The sequence below is a fragment of the Bacillus rossius genome, chromosome 1 (genome assembly GCF_032445375.1).
Source record: "Bacillus rossius redtenbacheri isolate Brsri chromosome 1, Brsri_v3, whole genome shotgun sequence".
Taxonomy (NCBI): domain Eukaryota; kingdom Metazoa; phylum Arthropoda; class Insecta; order Phasmatodea; family Bacillidae; genus Bacillus; species Bacillus rossius.
In genome coordinates, this window is record NC_086330.1 from 351,280,297 (window position 1) to 351,304,970 (window position 24,674).

Genomic DNA, 24,674 nt, shown 5'->3' on the forward strand with positions numbered 1-24,674 from the left:
AATATTTTTTCTTAAAACAGCCTTTTAATACATTTTCGTAATGTGTATGTACATTATCATCATCATCATCATCATCATCATCATCATCATCATCATCATCATCATCATCATTATCATCATCATGCTATAATTTATACATGTTTCATCTTTTTAACAAAACCTTACCAAAAATGGGAATATCGTGATTGAAAGAAATTCTACTGAACAGATGTGGCGTCACTGGAGCTATTTTTTTATTATTGGTGTCTGCTGCTTGAATTAAAAATTCGATTAAACACATGTACTTCTGCATCAAATTAATTACATAAGAAAATGGGAAAATTGAAAAAGAGACAACGAATCGAAAAAGCTAAAGTAAAGTTGAAAAAGAAACAACTGTTGAAAGCTCAGAATGTAACCGACACTTCTTTTAAAGTTAGGAAAATTGTTATTCCTACGCAGTTGAAAGAAGTGTCTGAAAACGAACCTCTTTCTAAGAGGAAACTGAATATTAAGGTAAGTTATTGTCATTTATGTCTTGAGTCATAACTGATGATAAAATGAGTATTTATAAATATACATTAAAATTTGCGAAACAAAACTGAATATATTGGCATTAAACATGAAAAACAGTTCTAATATGTACCATGTGTTGAAAGGGCTATAAATATATGTTGTTATAAGATAAACCAGCAGAATATAAAATTATTTAAAGGTTAAATAAACTTGTAAGAAATTGCACCACAGAGAATTATTTAGCAAATTATTAATTTGGATGCTAATAAATATTATTTCATTGGCTAATAAACCTTTCAAAGCTCCTACTTAGCTCCTCCATTATTACTTTTTCAACTTCTATACTACACAATCCGACACCTTGGTATTTTAATGTAGTAGACCTTAACTAACCAGCATAGGGTGGGTAACTGACGATTATTGTTTCTGAAGGTAATCTGAAAGTAATTTCCTGGAGTAGTTGCTATTCTAAATAATTAAAATTCAAAAAATGGTATTGAATTATTCTTGTTAAGAATTTTAGGTCACTAACCTAAGTTAATTAACTGTTTAATAATGTGCAGTATTTTAAATGTAGCTAACCTAACCAACTGTTAACACAGTAAATTACCAGTAAAATACTTGTAAAATTGTAATACTGTAGATTGATATAAACTCAAAAATACAATTTTCAGAATTTTATTTAATATTTTTTCAGAACAGCAGTTACTCTCAAAAATTACCTTACTGAACTTAAATATAACTTAACCAGATTTTTATATGTTTGCATGCTTTCTAATGTAGCCAAGTCATGGGTGTAACACAAGGGACCACTATTAACCTAACCTAACAGTCATGTACGCGTTACGATGAGACAGGTGAACACAGATTATTTAATCCTGCTAACACAGATAAACCAGAAGGGACACATGCTAGCCTTTTTATGGCTAGATGAATCACGGACAGTGTGTTGTATCTCAGTGGGTGAAATGTTTACCCAACAGTGAATTTTTGAAGATAAATAGAATAATTATTTTAATTAAAAAAAAAATTTTTTTTTTGTATGGTATGCTGCAATTGTTACTTGATCCGTCCTAAGCACATTTATGGCGGGGCTTCTCATATTTCTCCCTTTTCTCCCACCAATGAAATGTTTCGCAGATCCATCTCAACATTTCACTTCATATTTGTCTAAAACGACCTCAATGTTGATGTAACAGTAAAGATTTCATTCATTTGTTATTTAATTGTTAAGTAATCCATAAATCCATTCATTGAGGTACCGTGCTAGCAACTGCTCTTTCTTCAGGAGTTGACGTCCCGTCTGAAGCACCACAATGACTCTGCCCGCCTGGGGGCCCTGGCCGGCCTCCGGGAGGTGGTGTCACGGCACTCGGACGAAGCGCTGGGCCCCCACTTCCTCACCATAGCTCAAGCCCTCGCCGGGATGATCGTCGTCGAGGTTACCACCAAGATCAGGCGGGAGGCGCTCAAGCTGCTGCAGGCTGTCCTCTCGCAGGTACGTCGCGGACCAGTTTTGTCGGCCTCGTGTGGTTGGGCCCTTTGGAAGCAGTGATTGGATTTCTTAAATGCATCCTTCCGCAAGATGTCAAAAATAACGTCTCGGACCTTGGGAGATCTTACTGATCAAATCACTGAACTCACTCTCTGGTGGACTTAGGTTTTAATCTGGGATTTCCATTTTTCATGGTTCAAAAATCTAACTGGTCTGTAGTTGACTCAAATCCGGCCACCCGGGTGCGTCATAGTTTATTACCAAAGGACCTATTTCTTCCTTATTCCCATAATTTTTTTTTGTGTCTATTCTGTTATGACTTGCTGACTACAAAAATTAAAGCTATTAAAAACAAAATTATTTTTCCTCACTTCCTGCGAGGTGAAACCTGGTTAATTCTGAAGTTTAGCTGCTTTTCTAAAAAAATAATAAAATAAATCAATATACATCAAACAAACTGATCTGGCAACTAAATATACTTTAGCAGTTTTTACCTCTAAATTATACAAATTTTGCCTTTATTTTTTAATGTAATTCGTACATTTTTTTAATGACATAGTATTTTTGGGTAGTTTAAGGTTCACAGAACCTATTGCACATGCCGAAATAATCTCTAAAGAAAGTTTGTGTGACTTTGGAGATTTAGAATTACTATCATTTGGTTAACATTAATTTCAGAACAGAACTCTTTGTAAGATAATTAGCTTTGCTTGAATGGAATCCCCATTTTACAATTTGACTCCATTACATACTCTGCACCCTTCCATTTCAGCTTCTCAGGGCTGGATTTATAATAAAAAAAAAAGTATAATACATGTAAGTACCTATAATAATTTTTTTTTTCAATACTTTCAGAAAATATCAAGTTAAAAGAAATAAAAAAATTTTCTTACACAAACTTTAGGTAATATTTAATAGTCTACTTCACATAATTACTAAAATTAAGATATATTTTAGTTTTTAGGATGACTATTCTCGAAAACTTGCTTCTCTGTCATGCTCCTTTTTAATCTTACCGTCCTTCATTGTTTAGCTAGTGTCTGAATTGTCAACAAGACATTAACAATTTATTAATTCATGTTTGTAATACCAAAGTTCTTGCATTAGGTGTCTACAGAGAAGATAGCCCCTTTCTTCAAAGTCCTGCTCTGGCATTTGACCTGCGCCATGACGCACATCAACACCAAGATCCAGGAGGACTCCCTCTTCCTGTTCGACATCCTTCTGGCCTGCACGCCGTCCCTCGTCGCGTCTGCCGTGCCGGACCTCCTGCCGAGCTTCCTCAACATGATCTCCCGTCTGCGGGCGGAGTCGCGGCCCGGCCGCACCCTCACCCTGGACCTCGGGGGCAGCGTGACGACGGTGCGGTGGAGGGGGCAGGTGCTGGCCCGCATGCGGGACTTCCTGCGGGCGGCGGTGAAGGGTGGCGGGGAGCCGCGTGACGGAGAGACGGCCGTGGGGGCCCCCGTGTACCGCTGGAGTGGGGACAGACCCCTGCACGCCCCGGCGTTCCCGCGACACCCGTCGCCGCCGTGCGATCTGTCGAGCATGTTCCGAAGAACAGTCGTGAGCAGCGGGCTGGGACCCAGCTCGAACCCGCGGGCTTATGCAGAGGAGCTGATGCCCTTGCTGTTCGAGACCTGGCTGGAGGTGCGGCCGTCCACCTCAGTTGGCCAGAAAGGTCTGTGAGCTGCTCCCAAGGTGTCGTGGTTTTTATGCTTCATGCACCTACTTACCGTATTTACCTGAATAATATGACATGATTTTTTTACCAAAACTGTTGAAACTGAAAGTATAAGGGTGCATTATAATTGCAAACTTGTACAGTATCTTGTTATTGGGAAGAGCTTAGTTAAAAAACTACAGGTTCTGCCTTTTTAGTGTGTCACTTATGCCACTCTGGACCGCTGTAAATTACGCCCTCCGGAACCCCCACTTGGTTAGTAAAAAAAAGAGCGCATGTAACTCAGTACATGTGATAGAAGTGAAACTTCTTTGGCAATTCAAATCTCCAACCATAAGAATATCGTAAGGGGTAAAACAGCACAGACAAAGAAATAAGACAATTTTCTGAATAAACATGAATTAACATAATATTATTACTCACTTTAAGTATCTGCTCAGGATATCTATAATTATTGATCACTCAATAATGATTAATTATCAATAAAAATTACTCAATGTTGAAATACTTACACCATTAAGAATATTTGTTTAGTAAATATCAAAGCTAGGATTATTTATAAGTAATTAGTTATTAATTTAATTTTATATTATGTATAGGTTAGATATGATCTTTGAATATATATACTGTATAGAAGTCGCGAGTGGATAGGATTTACTCTACGTCTTTCAGAAGCGTATTATGAGCAGCTTGGGAACTTCACCGCTGCAGTGCGCTGCCGTAATGCCCTGTATCGTCTTAGTTGTTATTTACACGTTAGAGCGCAGCGCTGTCGCCCGCTGTCATTCCCCGCACCCCTCATCCATCATTCACTGCAGCTCAACGTCGTTCCACAGGAGGGGGAAGGGGTGTTTGAAGAGTTCGACACTTGTCTGCTAGGGACCACCACAAGTCGATGCCCTAGAGATGGTGGCGATTGCAGTGGTGAATTAACCAACTACCTCAAAACCGTATTAGAAATTTTAACCTGGGCTGGCGACTTCTATACAGTATATATATTCAAAGATATGATTGAGGATTCAAATCTAATTTTTTAGTTCTGCAAATATAACCTTTCATTGAGTTATAGTGCAACAGATGCTGTCAATAGGCTACATAGAAATACTGCAATGCATTCGTAGGCATTGATAATGTTCTGCCTTCGAATCAGTTAACAATGACAACATGTCCGCCGCTCCGCAACCGGAAAACTAAACGGCACGGACCTTCCTCACAGTATTGCTTTACATTATAACCATATTGCTACAAAGTGGAAATAAAAACAATATTCCACGCACAGTATTTTTTTTAACTTTTTTTTTAACTAGAATATTCTTAGTTGGACTTAACATATTTACACGCTCGTGGGATGATAATTATAATACGGGGTGTTATTTAGTTAATCAAATGATAATTCGTGACAAATAATTACCCTGTCAAACTAAAGCGTGAAAAGCATTATAGTACCAGCATAAATACTTAGTTACACAGCTGAAACAATACTCATATAACACTGGTTAACAATATTTTATTAGGCAAGTAATTAAAACAATACGTACTTGAAAGAATACCATTTTCTGGTGAATATGGCCCGTGTCACAAGACTAAGCTCAAACCCCGTTGTTTTTCCCTCTGCCCAAATACTCCCTTACTAGATGACGGCAAGTCAGATGGCATCAGGCACAGTTGGGTCCCTACTGCCGTGACCCATCTATCCTTGCAGCGTGGCAGGGTTCAACCTAAGCCGCATGCCGCCATATGGTCCGACTAGTTTTCTGCACCGTCCGCAACCTGTTAGCGTCAGCAATCGTTTCACAATAATGTTTCCCAAAAATGTTTCATTAAATTTCGACCTTGAATTTTTACTCCCATCAAGTCCAAAGAAGTTTCACTTCAAAAACTACAGGCTCAGCCTGTAAACTGCTTCACTTAAGCCACTTTAGTCTGAACCTCAGCAAAAGTGTGGCAAATGCTAGCTGCAGGATGGAGAGGATGCAGATGGTGTTGTCACTGGGTTGTTTCTGCTTCTCTTCACTGTGGCTGCTGGCAAAGTCACTCCTTCCCCCTCCTCTTTCACCTTCCCGACCACATTATATCACCCCCATTCTTTGTTTTCTGAATAGCTGTCGGTTTTGAAACATAGTCATAAAAAACAATATTTTTTTTCTAACTGCAGCTTGGTGTTTCAAAAGAGACCATGCAAATCACTCTACTGACAAAACTGGCACCAGAAAGCATCTATTAAATATGGAATGAATTTAATAATTTAAATATTTTTGGTGCTATGCAAGTGAACTGCAATTTCCAATCCGTGAAGACTTTTTCATAAACTGATTCTCGGAAAGTTCAGGGCCACGTTATATTCAGAGTTACATTATTTACGGGTAAATATGGTATATGTTTTTTTTTTTTTTTTTTTTTTTTTTAAGTACACTATTTGGAATGAGATGGTGTAGCCACTGGATGCAGTGTTTTGGAATCCCGGTCTGGCCTTCCTGATTTCATTCTTCCATGGTTTCTCAAAAACACTACAGGAAAATCTTTCGATGTTTCCTTACTATGGGCCATTTCCCAATTCCTTCCCCCAAAATTCCTGTGTACTTTGCAATTATGTTGTTTCTTCCTCTAATGACCGCACTGTCCACAAGATGTTAGGCCCAATAAATATTATCTTAAAGTTCTGTAGTGTATCCTCTTAATATACATATATCCTTAATTGCCTAAAGTTCCTTAATTTTATTTTTATTATTGCTCAGGAGCCCTTAAATGACCTTAAATTTCACTATGGATCCTATAAACTTTCTTAATAAACATTTTATTAAAGTTTCATACAAAATAAAAATACATTGTGTCTTGTGTATTTTTCTTATTTACATTTGGACTCTGGCAGTCAACAAATGTTTCGCACATGCACTTTGTGTTTTTCAAAGTGGTATTTACTATTTAGCTCCTCTGATAATACACTTTGTGCCAACATTTATTTTGTCACTGTGAAGCAGCGGATTATTTTTCAAATAATTTTTTTATTATTTTGATACGGTAAACTATGAGTAAAAACTAATACAGTAGAGCATCCTGTATCCGTAATTCTACTTACCGGAATTTCTACTATCCGGATGTTTTCCGAGAGTTAAAAAAAATTTACAAAATTTAAAAATATATATATATTTTTAAATGAATTATAATATATATATATATTAATATATATTATTCCCGCGGAAGTAAATACCGATTGTTTGCGCAGTTCACGCCCCGTCTAGTCAGTCAGGGTGCACTTGATTTTATAAACACTCAGCGAGTTATGATGGAAGCCAAGGCTACCGGTCTCGCGACTGCAGTGCACGGGCGTCGAGCGCATATCAGGAATTGGCGGCAGCGGCCCCGCCTACACGTGAGCGCGCCGTGATAACGCGTTGTAGGGGAGGGGGAGTGGTGTATTGTGTGCGTTCAATGTCAGTCTTGCTTGTGGTGCGCAATCGCTAGTATGTACGTTTCTGCAGACACGTGATGTTTTCAAAACATAAACTTCCTGGTGATGAGGAAAAGAGTAGTAAACGAAGGAAAAAAGTTCTTACCATTAAAGAAAAGGTTGAGATTCTCAAGAAACTAGATGCTGGGACTTCTGTTAAAAATCTCAGCCAATCGTATGATGTCGGCATTTCGACGATTTACGACATAAAGAAACAACAGAACGAACTGTGTAAATTTTATTCGGACAGTGATACGAAGAGAGAAATTGAAAACAGAAAAACAATGTGACCTCGATAATGCTCTTTATCAGTGGTTTCGTTTGCGGCGAAGTGAAGGTGTTAGCATTTCTGGACAGATGCTGATAGAACAGGCAAAAATGTTTCATGCCGAACTGAATCTAACATACGATTGTGACTATTCGTTAGGGTGGCTTCATAAATTCAAAAAACGCCATGGAATTTATTTTTTCAAAGTTAGCGGTGAAAAGCTTTCTGCAGATACAGCGGCGGCGGAAAAGTTTGTTGTTGAGTTCGCAGAATATGTGTTGGACAACAACTTAACAGCAGACCAAGTTTACAATGCGGACGAGACTGCTTTGTACTGGCGTTGTATGCCTCGAAGCACGCTGTGCACTGCAGATAATCCTCACAGCGGGATGAAAGATTCTAAAGACAGATTGACCGTGCTTGGTTGTTCAAATGCTGCCGGTACCCACAAGCTGAAGCTACTCGTAATTGGCAAAAGCTTGCGCCCAAGGGCGCTAAAAGGTGTTAAAGTGTTACCCGTTGAATACCGAGCTACAAAAACCGCGTGAATAACATCTGCAATAACCACAGAATGGTTTGACAGTTTTGTGCGCCAGAGCCGGCAACACTGTAACAAGATAGGCTTAGACCCGCACTGCAAGATTATCCTTGTGCTAGACAACTGCTCCGCGCATCCTGCAGCTGAAACACTAGACAGGGATAATGTTTCTGTCATGTATCTGCCCCCTAACTGCACTGCACTAATCCAACCGCAAGATCAGGGAATATTACGCTCCCTAAAATGTCGTTATCGCACGGAGTTCATGAAGCACTTTTTATCTGATCTGAATGGCGGCAAAACGATCTCAGAAATTAAAAAGGAATACACCATAAAGGATGTCATATGGTCACTAGCTCGTGCATGGGAAGGTATGCTTGTGTCAACATTTCACAAGGCATGGTTTAAATTGTGGCCGACTTTGGTTTATCGTGACGAGGTTCATGACAAGGGAAATGAAGCCGACTTCAAAGGTTTTGAACAAAAAAACGTGAACGAACTGCTGGAGTATGCCAAGAACATAACAAATCCAGAACTAGAAGACTTACAATTGCAAGAACAAAACATTGTGGAATGGTTTTGTGTTGATGATAATGTTCCCGTTGTGCATCACTTTTCAGATAAGGAGATATTAGACTCTGTTAAGTGTAACAAAGACGACGGAAACAATGAAAGCAGTAGCGATGAAGATGAACCACAGGAGAAAATCTCGCAAGATGAGTGCCTTCACCACATTGAACGATTAATAGCTGGCCTAGAGCAACGAAGTTATATCAACGACCAGCAAATTATGCATTTGTATATGCTTCAAAAACAGCTGACTGAAGAGAAGCAGAAACGTGTGCGGCAACAACGCATTAGTGACATGTTCAAAAAAGCTCCTGTTTCCACACCTGCTTCAACTACGAGTGAGAACATTGACGATCCAACACCTGGCACCAGTGGCACAAACGTAAACAGTTACGTTCAGAGTGACAGTGACATTGATTAACTTTAACTTCTCCTGTCTTTCACAATGTGTGACGATTTAGGTAATTTGTTGTTTAGCTTTTTAAATTTAAATTAATGCGACTGTTAAACAATGTTTCTTACACACAGACAAGTGGGGCCGTATACAGTGATTATTTCAATGCAGTTTATCTAAGTTCTAGGACATTATTTTTTATTCGCGGGACATGTGTAGCCTACAGTGAGTCATGGTAAGTGCTTTTTTATTTGTAATATACCGTACCTAACTGTACCATGTGTTATTATTTTATATTTTATTTATGCAACATGTGGATACACCAAATGACTGTACAAACTGTATGTAAATTACGTAATTGTAACACAATTCATTGAATGTCAAACGTCTCGCCTACGTCTGCTTGCTTCGCGCGGACATCATGGTAAAGTCACGTAGCTGTAGCGTGCTTCTAGGCAAGGTCTGATAAGCGTGCCCGTGGCAAGGTCACACCACCGGATGTAGCTGTCATCACCCTACCCCCACCCCCCTTGTCATCCTCATCTACAGCTACAGGATGTTCACAAACTTCGGGAGCAATTTTTTTTTTCAATTAGGGGGCCTTATAGTGACTTTCTAATTTCCAGAATTTTCTACTATCCGGAATAGTCTAAGTCCCGACCATTCCGGATACAGGGTGCTCTACTGTAATAGTGATATTCATGTAAATCTTTACAACATTCAAAACCTTAATAACACCTTAATTTTTATTTTTAAAAAAAAAGTATGAACTGTGTATTGTATTGTATTCTATTGTGTTGTACAGTTTACTAACACTGAAATAATCCATCAGCCTCGAGGTCATGACATGAGGGATGGTACATTGTAAACATTATAATTTGGGAAATAATTAAAGAGGTGTCTGAAAGAAATAAAGACTAACTTATGTTGGAAGAACAATTGCTTAACTCACAAAAACTTATGTGAGAGTTAATCGCCCACTTATTTAATCACTAATTAAGGTCTGGCAGGATCAGCACATTTCCATTAATCTAAAATAACTTGCAAGCTAAGTTAAAAATAAATAATTTGTTACAAATTTACCTAATGCTTAAAATTACAATTCATCAGATTTTCTGTTACAACCAGGGGTATAGGGAGAGGGGATCATTCCTAACAAAATTATATATATATATATTGAAAGAAAAACAGCCGGCAAAGTGGTCCTATCATCCTTTCCCTCTCCGAAATGAAATTCTGTATATGCTGCTGGTTACAACGTAAGATTTTGTTATTAATTTCTAGTTAATCAACTATCTTAAGAGGGAATCATAATTTTTAAAATCAAAACTTAATTTAAGAACTAAACCAGATTACGTGTCGAACACACATTTGTCTAATGTACTCGTTCCCACAGGCCTCCTCCGATCCGAGTGAACTTAACATACGTAACGTGTACATCTTTAACTCAACATTTTACAGGTCTGCTACTTCTGACTCGTTACCAGTAGCCTTGTGACAAGACACAGTCATGTCTGTCTAAGATGTCAATCTTTCCTTGCACATGCAGAAAAAACTTTGAAAATATTCCATCGGATGCTGTAGTGTGTAAAATTCTTCCTATGACTCAAAATGTTATGGTTATATATTTCTAATTAAAGAGTTTTAAATTAATTTTGATCTTTTTCCAACGAAAAAACTTGTCCATCATACGATTCCATACTGTATCGTAATGAAAATTTAAAAAAAAAAAATTAATTTTGTTGCTCACTCCTTAAAGTCTTGTGCCTTTACGAAAGAAATGTCCGTAGTGACTTCATCGTTCAGGTCCTGAAGATGAGGGAACTAAGTCCTGATGGACCAACGGGCCACCCAGACCTTAGCCACACGCCTGGAGCCTAAAATTATGTTTCAAACATCCAAAAAATGAAGAAAAAAGGTACAAGTTAACTATGACATGGCCCTGGCACCCAGATGTGATATTTTCCACTTCTATACTCTCATAATATTTTTTTGGTGAGCCGCCGCCTCACACGTCTTTTCGGCATAGCACTTAAACAACGACTGACAAGGCTGTGCATCACCTACAACCATGCAGAGAAGTAGCAGCTGCGTAACCTCGCTTCACAGCTCTTACACCCTCGCATCAAGGTGTTTCTGTAGAAAAACTAACATGAAAATCACAAAGTTCTTTCTGATTGGCTGGCACAAAACTCTTGATAAGTTTGCGGCCTCCCTTGGGAGCTAACACTTGCCGATTTTTCCATCATAAGAATACATGCAGAAAGTGCCAGATCGACTCGGCAACTAAAAATGTGTCTGCAAAATTGGCGCAGCCAATTCGCTCACCTGTCTTTTGGCTTTTCTTTTACCAGCACAGTTCTCAATGTTCTAGAAACGTAATAAAAATTTGCGCACGAGTACACATGCAGAAATACAGTTATAAAAACAACATATAAGTGAAATAAAATATTCAAACTTATGATTGCATAAGAAATAGTAACCTAACAATGTGAAAACCAGTAAAAACCTAATTAAATAGCTTTTCTAAATAAAAATAATTAGATAGCAGAGACTATTAAATACTTATTAACAACAGTAAAGTATATATACGAAACTAGGTCACCACGATCACATAATAAGCCTTACTGGAAAATATAATATCATAAGAATGCTCTGCAAAGTTGGGGAGGGCAGTGGCCTGTATTGCCACAGCCTTCCCACCTGAGTAAGCCTAACTGAACTCAACATCTCCACGGACCTTGAAACACCTATCACAGACTCAGTACCACAGGGGTCTTTCTTGCCTGAGTGAGCCAAACAAACTTTACAACATAACTCTTAAAACACAAACTTATTCCCACGAACTGCCTCTAGCTGAGTGATCCTAACAGACTACAGATCTTCGACTATGCATCTGCCATCCCCAACTCGTTACTGGCCTCCCTAACAAACTTCAACTATACCGTATTGTACTGACACGTTACCACTCTTGAGTGAGCTTAATAAGCACGGTATATCTTGCACCTCTGCATACTGCCAACACATTGCCACTGTTGTCTTCTCTCCTAAGTGAGCCTAACTCCACTTGTTCAACATTACGACTTGTACTTTACATCAACATCTTTTGCAGCTTCGCGAACTACCAATTTACCGACTCGTTGCTCTGGGGCATGGCCTGCTCAAGTGAGCCCTGCCCAATTGCTCTCACCTGCTTGAAACTCCAAGCCCGTCGTTTCAGAACAGTTCAATGCTTCCTAATCCAAATTTCATAATCATAATTCAGGCCAGCTAAGTGGGTCACATTTCGCCAGTGGAAGTAGGCCCAGCGCAACCAATGTACAGAGACTGAACCATGGCCTACCAAAATTTTAATTTAGTGACACTAAAATTATTGTCCGTGGCTGTATGCTCTGCGGTGATGGGCGGTGATAACTCATTACAAATTTACTCATTACAATAAACTTTTAAAGAATACATAAAAATGACAGTTTGTGTTTTTATCGGTTTTTTTCAAGTTACTTACTATTTAAGTATGATTTTTAAATATAAAGATTATCTAGCAACTGCTGTAGTTATGGTTTGTGACTGTGCTGATGTGAATGTTTCAGCGGAATTTAATGAAGAAGCTAGCCAAGTGGTGATCACGATTGTTGAAATCACGCTGCTAATGTACGACTTCATGTCACTGGGGGAACATGAAGATTCAAAGCGTAAGGAAATGGTAAGCATCAAATTTTTACCTTTAAGTACCCTTTAATTGTTTTTTTTTTTTTTTTTTTTTTTTTTGCTGAAATTAAACTTTGATATATTTATCAAAATTTATTACCTGATAAGGCCCTGTTTCAATCTGACACTAAACAGAACTCTCCAGTCAGTCACCACTGGGAAGTAATAACATTATTTCACACAGTGACTTTAACCATCATTATAATGACACCAGTTACAAATTTTCCTTCAATAAGTGTGAAAGGTAAGGTACTGTGTCATTCCAGTTCTCAAAACGTAATATAAAATTGTATCCAAACTAAAGCTAAATATTTGAAAAATCAAGTTGTAGGGACTTATTTCTCCATTACCACCTAGATAGGGATATATATGTGCTAGTGGAGCAGGATTATAAGTGTGATGCCTACTGGTGCTTCTAGCTTAATATCTCCTCTAAGCTCAGGGCTCTGAACTGGTGTGCAGTCTTCTCGTCGTGCATATGGTAACTGTGAGAAATGAAGATAAAGGTGTAATGCAAGTCCCTTGATTGCTTTCAAGAATTTGTCGGCTGTTTCATACCTAAAAATTATTCTGAAAACACTTGTTTTAGTCCTTTTCACTCTTCTGAAATTACAGTTTAAAAGCTATATATGGAAACAACTACTCAAATGCATTTAGCGTAATCTTAAATGCTTTTCGTAAATGGACACCACTTGGATATCTTGAGCAGTTTTCAAATCACATGATTTCTTCTGAAGCTCTGCACAATGCAGGTGCTCAGGGCCCATAAGGCCATAAGTATATGGGTTGAAAAATAATATTTAATAATAATAATAATTATTATACGTAATTTATTATAAAATTATAATTATTTGAGTGCCTACCAACAGTCAGAGCCTTTAACAGGTGGGCATCCTTTAACAGGTGGGCAAATAATAATAATAATAATAATAGGATGACCTTAAATTTTAAATTAAAATATCTGGCATTCATCTTGGTTAAGCAAACGGATGGCTGGGTGCCATAATCAGCACTATTTATGATTTTATCTTTCTGCACTTTTAAAAATTATGTTTACAATTTTTACATTGATGATGCAATTTTTTTTTTTCCACTCTGATTTCAGTCCTCTAAATGCACAGTCTCGTCTTATCACATTAATCTGCTCAAGACTGCTGTCTGCTTAGAGCTGCTTGTGCTGCCAGTTGTTCTGTTGAGCCTCATTTGCCACTGTGCCATTCTCTGACTTTCTAAGTGGTGTCAGTTTACATGTAGCATTTAGCCATTTGTAAAACTGTCATACTCTGAATGACTGTAGTGCTTTTGTTTTTAAAATCTTCCATTATAGCTGTCTATTTCACTTATCTCTCTATATGCACACGAACATGCAAACTCATTCATACAAAAACGTCTATAGTTGGTACAGCTCACGAAAAAGTGTACTTTTATGTCAGGTAACTTTGGTAAATGGTTGGATAACCTTCTTCTTAGAAAAACAAATTATTTATGTTGTGGAATAGTTTATGTGGGATAATGGCTTGATAGTTGATACCACACACAAATCTGTCAGTAAAGTGTCATTGTTCGCATGCTAGACTATTATAATGTAGGCAACTGTAAAAAATTGTTTCTTGTTGCCCAGAGGAAGTGGTTTGCTGCGACCTACAGAGACGACGTCAACCGTTACATCGTGGCAGACTTCCCATTTGCGCAAGCGGAGCGGGCAGCGATGAAGGGGCGAGACGAGCAACGCAGTGACAAGGATGCTCCCGCGAGCATGCGGCTCGCTAACCTAATGGTCTGTTACTTGTTTCTGGTCCTGAACACCGTCCATAGCAGGCCGGCAGCCAGGAAGGTCTCCAAGTGTATAACGAGTGAGTATTCATGTATTGATGATGATTGGAAGAATCTATGCATGCTGAAAACTTGTAACTTTTTATGTCTGTTTTACAAAAGGATATGTTATAGCCTGTCAGATTTTCCTTTCGATTCATTTAAACAACTCTAGTTTCCAGCTGTTAACTCTGAATTACAAACAAACATCTTGAGGTATCACAGCAGTTAAGTCTGTTTTATGATATTTTTACGCAGCAATTTTGGTTCTTAATCTTGCACTTTGCCCCCTCCTCCTACAACTCTGGGGCCAGGTTTATCAATAGTAAAAAATAGGATTAATAAGAATTTTTTGTAGTTTTTAATTTTTTTTTTTTGTTGCTGCAAAATGTTTTATTAAGCCGGTTGGTGCAATGATAAAACATAGAACTCACATTTCAAAGGACGGGGTTCTCTGTCTGTAAATGGTTTCCTAAAATCTCTCAAGGAAGAGGGGGGGTGGGATGGTATGCTGATTCATTTTCCAATTTCATTTTAATATGTTCGTTGCACAATGTCTGTATTTTCATTTCTCTCAAGTTACAACTTGTTTGAAAATACAATGAATTTACACTGTGCACTATATTAAAAATGTCGGAGTTTATTGTTACTTTTAGTTTTCATTTCAGTACAGTTTTTCCTAATTTATAGTGAATTATATTTCATGTTTCAAGGTACTTACAGTAAAGATTTTTTAAAGAAGAGCTCACATTCAATGTGTCAACATGATATTAGACATTTTTTTTAAAAAAGTAATGCTCCTCTGGATTTTTCTTTCTATTGAACTGCTTATTACAACTCATTTTAAATGCAAACATATTATGTATTCATTTTTTTTTTTTTTAAAAATCAACAAATTTTGTGTGTCTGAAAATGTGCCAACAAAATTACTTTAAAAACCTGTTACTTATAAGATGTGCAAGTTCAAACAATGTAATATTAATTTTTTCAGATCCATTTCTTGCTAAATAAATCACATTAAATTAATTTACCTTATTTAAAGATAAAATTTTTGTAAGGTGTTAAGATTTGTCAAATTGCTGATTGATTTTTGTATGTATTTGGTTACAATTCAGTGCTAAGTGGTGTTTGACTTTGTCACTCTTCCAACTCCGTGGGTGCAGCAGCTGTTTCTCGGGGAGAGCATTCTCACCCCTCGTGTCGGTGTTCTGTGAATGAGTGGAGGTTAGGCGGCTTTCTTCTGTGCTGTCCTCCCCCACGGGGCAGCTGGCTTGGCTGGCTTACCGCAGGAGAGGTTTCTTCGACAGGGTTGTTGCTAGGTCGCGTGGCCGGCCGTGCCTCTGGTTATAGTGTGGCGGTGACATCCGTGATCTAAAAGGCAGAGCTCTCCTCAACGACTAACTAGACTTCAAGGGCTATGCCATCTTGAGCCCCATCACAGTTCTGTGGACCCTCCAACATGCATTTTAATAGCTATGTTTATTTGGGTTTGAGTCCATTTTGGAGCAAATCCTATATACTCTAGTTCGCGGGTCAGTTGTAAGAAGTTTGCATGCATCACGGCTGTTAGCAGGGCTGTCTGGTGATGCGGCACGAATTATGGCCATCCAGTACAATAGAGTAGGGTACTGGGAAAAGCAATGTGACAGATCGCCCATTGATTAAAGCGGCAATAAGTTGCAGTAAATTACAGGTTAGAGTAGGGATGAAGTAGGAAGTTGTTTGTACGTGCGTGAAGCATGTGGAAAGATGAATGAGCGATGATCTGTGTTCCCATTGGCCAGTGGCAACAGCCTGTTGGGGGGAGGGGGCTGCGCATACCCTCGTCTCCAAAATCTTCCGAGATGGTTTTCTTGCACGCCACTTTAGCTGCCACTTCTTCCTGCATTGGCCCCCAACCAAAGTTCTCTGCTGCTGTACAGTCAGAGTTTCAGGGGAGGGTCAAATTTAATTTTCTAAAACAATTTTAGTACATTTAGAATTGAAATATTTAATACATTTTATTTTTGGTTCATAAATGTCCTGTTATATGAAGCACAGCACTAAAATAATACTTAAATAAGTTTGGTAAACAATGATAATGATTTAGGAGAAAATTAAAAAATTATTCAGGGTTCAAGGAGGGGCTATGCCACTGTTTCCCCCCTTCGGGATCCGCCAGTGGTTAAAAGGCTCTTGCGCATGCATCATTCCGCAGTCTGCAGGCTCCAGCCTGCAGTTAGCTACTCTTCACATCTCTTTGTGCACATTGAGATCCCGTTGCGAGCCTTCGTCAACTACATGTCAATCTTCATCCAGGCTGCTTTTCATGCCGATTGATAGAGGTTGGTCCATGATCTGCTATTCATTAAATTCACAGTTATCTCAGCAAGCTGGACACCTCCGTCTGCCCCCTGCAGGATAAACTCGTTCACAGTTGGTGGCTTCCATACAGAGGCCTCATTGCTCACACTGTATCGCAAGACTGCGGTACGTGGTGGCAGCCTGCAGGGTGAGACCCAGACTCGAAGTTTACTGCCTGAGCGCGGCCTTTTATATGATCCTGGCTGGAGGGGGATGCAGGGCGAGCGGTGGCAGGAGAGGGATGAAGGTCTTCAGTGGCGGTCGGCACGCCTCGGGTTAGATTGACTCACCCCTGTTCTCGTTGCACAAGAGGGGTGGCGAGCAGATAGCTGTGCGGCGGGTTGCTCTGGCTTCCAGGCGCCTGCAAGGTCCCGTGAGCACATAGGGTGTTGAGGTGGGGGGAACTGACGTCGGTGCCCTTTGCATTTCAAGTGTTCAAGTTGTATTGGCGTGTTTCGCGGTGTCGTTTCAGTAGTATTGGAGTTCGCCTTACAATCTTGTCCCTAATAACTGTCCATCTCTTCTGTCTAACAAACCTAAGTATTTGATCTTTGCAAACGAAGTTGCAGTGTGTGCGACAGATGTGACCGCCGGGGGGGGGGGGGGGGGGATCGCTCCAGGTAGCCTAGCGCAGTGGCACTCCCTGGACGAGCGCAGCCGCGAGCAGCTGCTGAGGGTGGTGGCGTGCTTGCTGCTGGACGATCGCCGCGTGGGCATCGACTCCTCCCCGACGCTGCGAGCGCTGGCCGCCGCCTGCCTGAAGCAGCCCGAGGAGGCGAGGCTGTCCCAGCTGCTGTGTGAGCTCGCCGATCACCGCGGCCCCGCCGGGTTAGTTAGGCGCACACTGGTGGAGTGGGAGAGGGAATAACGAACACAGTGTAGAGTCAGACAAATCCTAAAGACTTCTTTTTGCTTGTTTTTCATTACCACGTTTGTTATAATTGTGAACTGCCATTGTGTACTTTCATTGTTTAGCTTATTTGTGTCATTTCTAATGCATGTGGTGGCCACACAAACATTTATTATTATTATTTACATTTCATCATTGATGAGGTCATTAGAGAAATACAAACCCATATTTGCAAGTCAGGAAAATTGAATTTGTGGAAGTAATCGACCGTGGCCTGTTCTAAGGAATGGTTTCAGGAAACAACGGAATTCCAAAATTAAGATGGATGGACCAGGATTCGAACCAGTGTCTTCCCGAATGCATTCAGTGATGAAAATTTTACCTACTTTGCTATACTGTTCTCGAATGACTTAGTGCTGAAGCTGTTTCCAGTTGGCCATTGTGCGGCCACCATTGCATGTTACTTATGTACTAACCTCTGTCAGAGTTACTACTAAGCCCAAGTTTGACTCACTTTAAGACTTGGTCTTCTGTGCCATTCTATTTTGTTTTTTGTTAATTTTGTTTTTCCCAAGGGATACTTATAAAATTTTAACTCTATGCCTCTCTTGCATTTCTTGTTCTGGCACAAGAATTTTCAACAGATGTCAGAGTTGTAAAAATTTACCAAAAAATTTTTTTTTAATTTTAAGTTGATTTTTATTGAGTCACATAAAACATGTTCTAGTTTGAAACTTTTACATTCCTTCAAGATAAATAATTTTTAAACATTGCTTTGATACAAGAGTGCTGTCTTTACTACACTTCTTATTTTAAAGTACTAGGTAGGTTTGGGTTACTAGAAACAAAACGTTTTCGCTAAGGAGGTAATCTAAAAATAATGGCAGATGTTTTATATTTTGTGTCAGTAGTTTAGGTGTGACTGTGAAGGTCTAGAAACACACTGTGATATTTAATAACGTTAACTCATTAGTAGGGGCTTGCAAAAGTCATACTATTTTTTGGCAACAGACTGGACTGCTATCTGTTATACAGTTAAATGACATCCGTTATTCGAATGCAGGTTATTTAACATGCCCAAAAAAAAAAAAAAGACTATAAAAATCTTGTGAACAACGTGTTTCCCATTCAAGTGTAACGAGGACAGAAACCGTGATCTGACTGGAGCCTATAAAAAAAAGTGACACTCTCCTGCATTATGGAGTTAACTCTGCTGCCAGGTTATGATGCACGTTAGAGACGTCTTGTAATAGGTATGTCTAATGTGTGTCGCTCCAGCAGTGCTGAGGTTCTGACACCGTGGCTGGCAACTCTACCACAGCTACTGACCCGCCCAGAGATATCGAGCACCACCGTGGAATTCCTCTCTCGCCTGGCGTGCCGGCGCGCGCCTGCCTTCTGGGACGCCTTCTTGTCGATTCTGCCAGACTTCATGGGTGAGTGCCAGCCCCTCTCTCGCCCGCAGGTCACAGCGCGAATCCGCGCTGTCGAGCCATCGGATGTCGTGAAGGAAGAAAATGCCACGTTAATGTGTTTTTGTGGATATGGGCGTGTCTTGTTAATGTTTTTTTTTCCATCTCTGTTGGCAAGCAAGGTGTTCAATATTGGGACTACAAATCTGTGTGTTCTAGGGATGGGCAAATAAAATCCTCAAATCCTAAAATACAGTGAAACCTCATTAATAAAAATATTGTTAATACAAAACTCTCGTTAATAAAACGTGTTTTCACAATCCTTAGAAATTACATATGAGTTGTAGTGCTAAAGTATTTGTAATACAAAGATGTTTTGGTTCCAGGGGTAAACAATGACATGTAGTAAAGAACGGTTGGTACAAAAGAAACAGTGTGAAGATTCAACTAAAATAATGCTGATTCCATTGCTTTGGTTCATTTAAATACCTTATTCTTCCAAATTGTAACAGTTCGTTACATACAAAAATAAAAAGATGTTCCGCCAATTTTAGTTTTTGTTTTATTTTTTCACAATAGAATGCACTGACGAATCCAAACACTTCCAAAAGAGGTTGTTCACTCATTCCACATACATTCACCCGTCGAGAAATGCTCGCAGCTCGCGCGAGGAGAATTAATAAAAAAAATAACGTAGATTAAGTTCTTCGGTAAAATCTTACGGTAAGCTGAACGTAACAGAAATCAGTGCGACCTCCAACAGGGCCGCACCCAACGAAAAACCGCGAGCCGCCGAAACGCGGCCTTGCCTAGCAGCGATCGGCCGACGACTGACTGAAGTCCTGCCACCGTCTCCTCCACGCAGGGAGGAGAAGTCACATGACCTCACCGACCAATCGCATGCACTCTTCATTCACACTACACCTCCCAAGCCAATAGGAAAACAGAACACACATTGAAAACAGTTTTCTCTCCATAGAGCTAGGGACTTTACATTCTCCTTCTCTCTCCCACACCGTGAGATAGCAGTTATCACACATTTCCCACGACCCGTGGTGAATCCCATCTTTTATCTCTGTTGGTGGGGAACCACTGTTTCTTTCTCACTCGCACTTACAGGCCTCTTATGCCTCTCTTTCTAATCATCACACCAGACACAGTCCCATGGTCTATAATTATTATGCAACACGTTAATGAAAATTAAGAACAGCAATCAACATACAAATTCCTTGACAAAGTTCAACTATGTACTTATTTATAAAAACCTGGAAAAGTAGGCCAAAACAGGCAAAAGTCTAGTACAGCAACTTGTGAATAATTACATAAAAAATAGTAATGATTTAAAATGTCTAATAAAATACAGAATACATTCTTAAAACCCTCAGCAAGTGAAAATAACATATATTAATATCCCTAACATCTGATTATACTGTTTCACAACATATACATCACTCAAAAAACATTGACTTATTAATACTTACATATACTAAAAAGAAGTTTAAAAGAAAAATATTTAGCTAGGAGGGCAGGGTCTTGCAACGTTACAAAATGATCTGAAATTGTACTGAATGATCCCTAAAAATAGTACATTTCGTGCAGCAGTATAACTCTGAGCACAAAATTTAAATTAATTTGAATTTGATTTAGAAATCATATAAAAAAATTAAATGTAGTAATAGTTTTATTATTGCAAACCTCATTACAAAGTGATAAAATTATGGTCCCTTAAGTTTTGTATTATTGAGGTTTGACTGTACCACAAAATCCTTAGTATTTATTCTAATGATTCAATATTCGAGAAAAAAAATTTTAAGAAAAATATTGAAGGAAATAAAGTAAATTTAAAAACTCAACATTCATAATGTACGTATGTAGTTTACCATATCAAATTTTTTTCGTCATACCTATCCTGTTACCATTTTTCTAGATATGGTTCTTTTGCCTGAAGTTGTTTGGCTTCTAAGTTGTAGCCATGTCGAAGGTGAAGATATACAGACGTTTCTGTCGACGTTTCAATCGCCATCAGCAGGTAACTGCTTCCTGATGATGGCGACTGCAACGTCCAAAATGTCGGTGCTTTGCCTTCGATGCGGCTACAACCCAGAAGCCAAGCAGCTCCTACATAATTTTATTTTTGACTCTTTACACCTACATTCGGATTAGAGGGGCATATTCGAGGTACTCTCTGGGATTCGGATTTGAGAAAATTGGGATTTGATTTGACCCATCACTAGTTTATACACAACTTTTCTGTAACCTCTACTCCATTTTCATTTTCTTGATGAGGTTAGCTGCACTTATGTGTATATGTGGGTTGACAGAAGAAAAAAATGGTTGATGCTTTTGATGTATATTTACAGTAGGGCTAATTAAAGCTTCTAATCCCATAAAATCTTTAGTTTTTGAAAGATTTTATTCACAAAAAAAAAAAAAATATTTGCAAGAAAATATTTGAGGAAGGAAATTTGGAATTCAAACACCATCACTGTTGAGTTGACGAGGACAACATTATTTATTTCTACTGAAGCTATCAAAAAATGTTTCTTTTTGCCACTAACGACAATGCTTTTGTAATTTTTTATTTTTATTTTTAGCCCTTCAGAGGATATGTTTGGCACAAGAAAAAAAATTCATATTCTAAATATGTAAACTTAACATTTTTTTTAACTTGGTGTTTCTTTTTTTTTGCTCATATATTATTTTATTCCTGACTCTTGAGTTTAACACTCGTTTAATAATTAAATTTGGGATTAGGATTTGAGATTTGCCACCAATCGTCAAGTCACAGTTATAAAAAAAAATCACTGCCTGTAAACTGTGAGTGAAAGAAAATTTTCACACTCTTGTTTAAAACCTTGTTAGATTGCTAGCATGTCAAGAAAAATAGTTTCTGGATGTGATGTCCTACAAAAAGTGGTGGTTTTAGAAATTGGTGGCAGCTAAAATTGTTTATTTTGGCAGCATTTTTATTTTTCCAACTAAGTAACAGTTTCGCCTTGATTAATGCATGCTTATGTCCCATTTGTCACAAGTAGACATGTAAGTGAAAAAAATTTTCCTTTCAAATAGTTTTCTAGAATAATATAATGACTGTTTTTCCAATGCCAACATAGATTTGCAATAGTTTAAGATAGGTTGATAAACACTTTCCAATATTTTATTTTCCGCAGATTGGTAGGTACTATGTATTTAAAAAAATAATTTTTGTTTCTATCTGTTGGGTCCTACTCAACTCTTTAAATGTTAAGTGATCCATTAGATGGGAAAAGAAAAGACAATAAGTAAGTTTTAATTGGTAAAGTTTTTTATAAAAAAAAAGTTGTTAAATTTTGTTTTGTGTGTTTTTGTGAAAGTATAAGTCTGATAATTTTCCGGTAAATTACTGGGAAATTTTTCCCAAAAGTACTATTCTTCTGGCAAACTAGCATCTCTAGTCATAAGCCTCTTGGTGGAAGTATGTATACTGAAAGTAGTTTAAAAATCGCATGGTTTTTTTTACTTTCTTTTTTCTTTTTCTTCTTCCTTCTTTCTTTCTTTCTTTCTTCATCACCTTTAAAAATCGCATGTTTTTCTTTACTTTCTTTTTTCTTTTCCTTCTTCTTCTACTTCTTCTTTCTTTCTTTCTTCAAATACCAACTTGTGAGCATGAGTGCTTGTGTTCTGGTTCATTTTTCATTTTAAATCTGTGTATGCATGTGTGCATGTGCGCATGTGCGCCTTGCCGCTCCCTGCTCTGACAAGCGCGTTGCCGCACACGTGGTGGTTCCAGAGAACCTGGGGGCGGTGAAGGTGCACGGGGACGAGGACGGGCGGCTGCGGTTGGCCGGCCTGCTGTACTGGGTGCCCGGCTGGGACGGCGGGGAGCGGGCAGAGCTCCTGCGTCGCGCGTCTCAGGGATGGGACTCGGCCCTCGCCGGCTACGTGGCCCAGATCGTCGGCTTGCAGCGGAGCGTCCCGTGAGGACGCCGAAGTAAAGCTCCTTCCCTTTTGGCTGTGCATTTTGTTTCACTGCACTTCACCTCGCCTTCCTCTTCTGGCTGCAGCCTATGGTTCAGAAGTATAGAGTAGGTAATAAAACTAGCCTTCCTGTTCCCAAATTTTTTTAAACCAGTGAAGGATGGGGGGAAGAAAGAAAAAAGTGTCACTTTCCTTCCTCCATCATGAGGGAGGGGTGTGACTAATGTTTAGAAAGTAATTTTTTTTTTTTAAAGAACGGCTGTGCGACATTTTAAATTTGAATTGAATATTAACATCTTTTTTACGTCAGTAAAACTTTGACATCTGGGCCCTGACATGTCACTCTCTGTGTGTAAGACATGAGATTGCCATGTAAAATTTGGCACTATGTATACTATTTAAATAATTAAATTCCTATGGAAAGAAAAAAAGAAATTATTTTTACAATACCAATATTTTTTACACTACTAATAAAAAAATTTCTAATCATTATATATTTTTTAATATACTAAATGTCAGTGTGTTAGTGTTGGCATTTTGTTGTTTGCCTTGTGATATGTAGACGTTTGGCACGGCATCAAAACATTGCACTCAATGTGCCGATCTCATGTTGTTGAACAAAATTGTTATATGTTGACCCATCGAAGTGCCTAACAAGTCAGTGTTCCATAGCATCCACCATTCTCAGGTAGTAGAAGCTGTTACTACTCCTCAAATGAATGCAGCCAAGAGATGCCACTTGGGTAACACAGTGTAGTAGGCACCATGTCAACCTGCATTTAAGTAGCCAATAAAGGTACTGTGTAATGTTGATAAAGATATTACTTTTGTATCTTCTACCGTCATCTATTTGCTGAGGAATATGAAAGAGCTGGGCCAAACATCATTTAATTCTCACTTACAAAATAACTGAACAAAAATAATTTAGCCAATTTTAGCGTACAGGGTTTTAATTTTTTAAAGAGTCAAAAGTGGCTGGAACTAAATCTGCTTGAGGAGAGGATATGCATAAAATTACTGCCAAATCTGGCCCATCACTTGCTCGTATAGTAGGTATTTGTAGTATAGGCATCACAATACATATTACATACTTGACTTCTTTTGTGCATAGTCAGTAACACAATTTGGTTTGGCATTAAGAATTAAGTTATTGTACTGATTCGTGTTGGCCACTTTTGGCAGTCCTACATGTAATGAAACCACACTCTGATGCTGGGATCACAATAGCGTGATGGCGGCGACGCAAGGTTTCTAACCAATAATGTTGGATAAATCTGTGATGTCAGCATGACAAATACAGTGGATGCGACAGACTTCCCTGGTAGAGATATTTTTATTTCCATTGCGTCGCTGCCGTGGCATTACTGAAAATAAAATGTGTGTCAGAATTATTTTTTTTGAAAGATGGTTCAAATGGTGCAGTGTTAATTTTGTATTTTTAAGGTTTTGTTTACTAAATTAATCTCTAAAATCTCTGATGTGTTTATGCACATAGATTTTTACAATTGAATGTTAAACTAATTCCTCTCAAAAATTCTGATTAAAAAAACCTGCAAACATTGATGGCTGTTGCATGTTAGGTGCGTCTGTAACAGCAGGAAACATTTTATTTACAATTGTTGATTTTTGGTTGTCGTGCGGGTGAAAACTGTACGTTTACAGTAACGCAATATTTTGCTGTCTCATCGCGTCGCGTTATT

At 38.6% G+C, this 24,674-nt stretch overlaps 1 protein-coding gene across 2 annotated transcripts; it reads left to right on the forward strand.

Annotated features, from left to right (window-relative positions):
• Positions 1-227: 227 nt before the first annotated feature.
• On the forward strand, positions 228-23,409 carry LOC134528224 (testis-expressed protein 10 homolog). Of its 2 annotated transcripts, none has more exons than XM_063361644.1 (8): positions 228-495; positions 1,784-1,993; positions 3,098-3,671; positions 12,483-12,595; positions 14,222-14,453; positions 17,376-17,583; positions 18,884-19,041; positions 22,787-23,409. In XM_063361644.1, the coding sequence occupies exons 1-8, from the start codon at positions 313-315 to the stop codon at positions 22,975-22,977; spliced, it is 1,869 nt and encodes a 622-aa protein (XP_063217714.1). In that variant the 5' UTR covers positions 228-312; the 3' UTR covers positions 22,978-23,409. The 2 variants fall into 2 exon arrangements, with proteins under 2 accessions (XP_063217714.1, XP_063217715.1); XM_063361645.1 differs by having other exon boundaries at positions 234-495; positions 18,887-19,041.
• The last annotated feature ends 1,265 nt before the right edge of the window (positions 23,410-24,674 follow it).

Excerpts from the sequence above, each read along its gene's own strand:
- LOC134528224 (XM_063361644.1), top strand. The coding sequence starts at position 313 with ATGGGAAAATTGAAAAAGAGACAACGAATCGAAAAAGCTAAAGTAAAG. Across the intron at positions 496-1,783 it reads AGAGGAAACTGAATATTAAG|GAGTTGACGTCCCGTCTGAA; the intron begins GTAAGTTATTGT and ends CTCTTTCTTCAG. Across the intron at positions 12,596-14,221 it reads ATTCAAAGCGTAAGGAAATG|AGGAAGTGGTTTGCTGCGAC; the intron begins GTAAGCATCAAA and ends CTTGTTGCCCAG.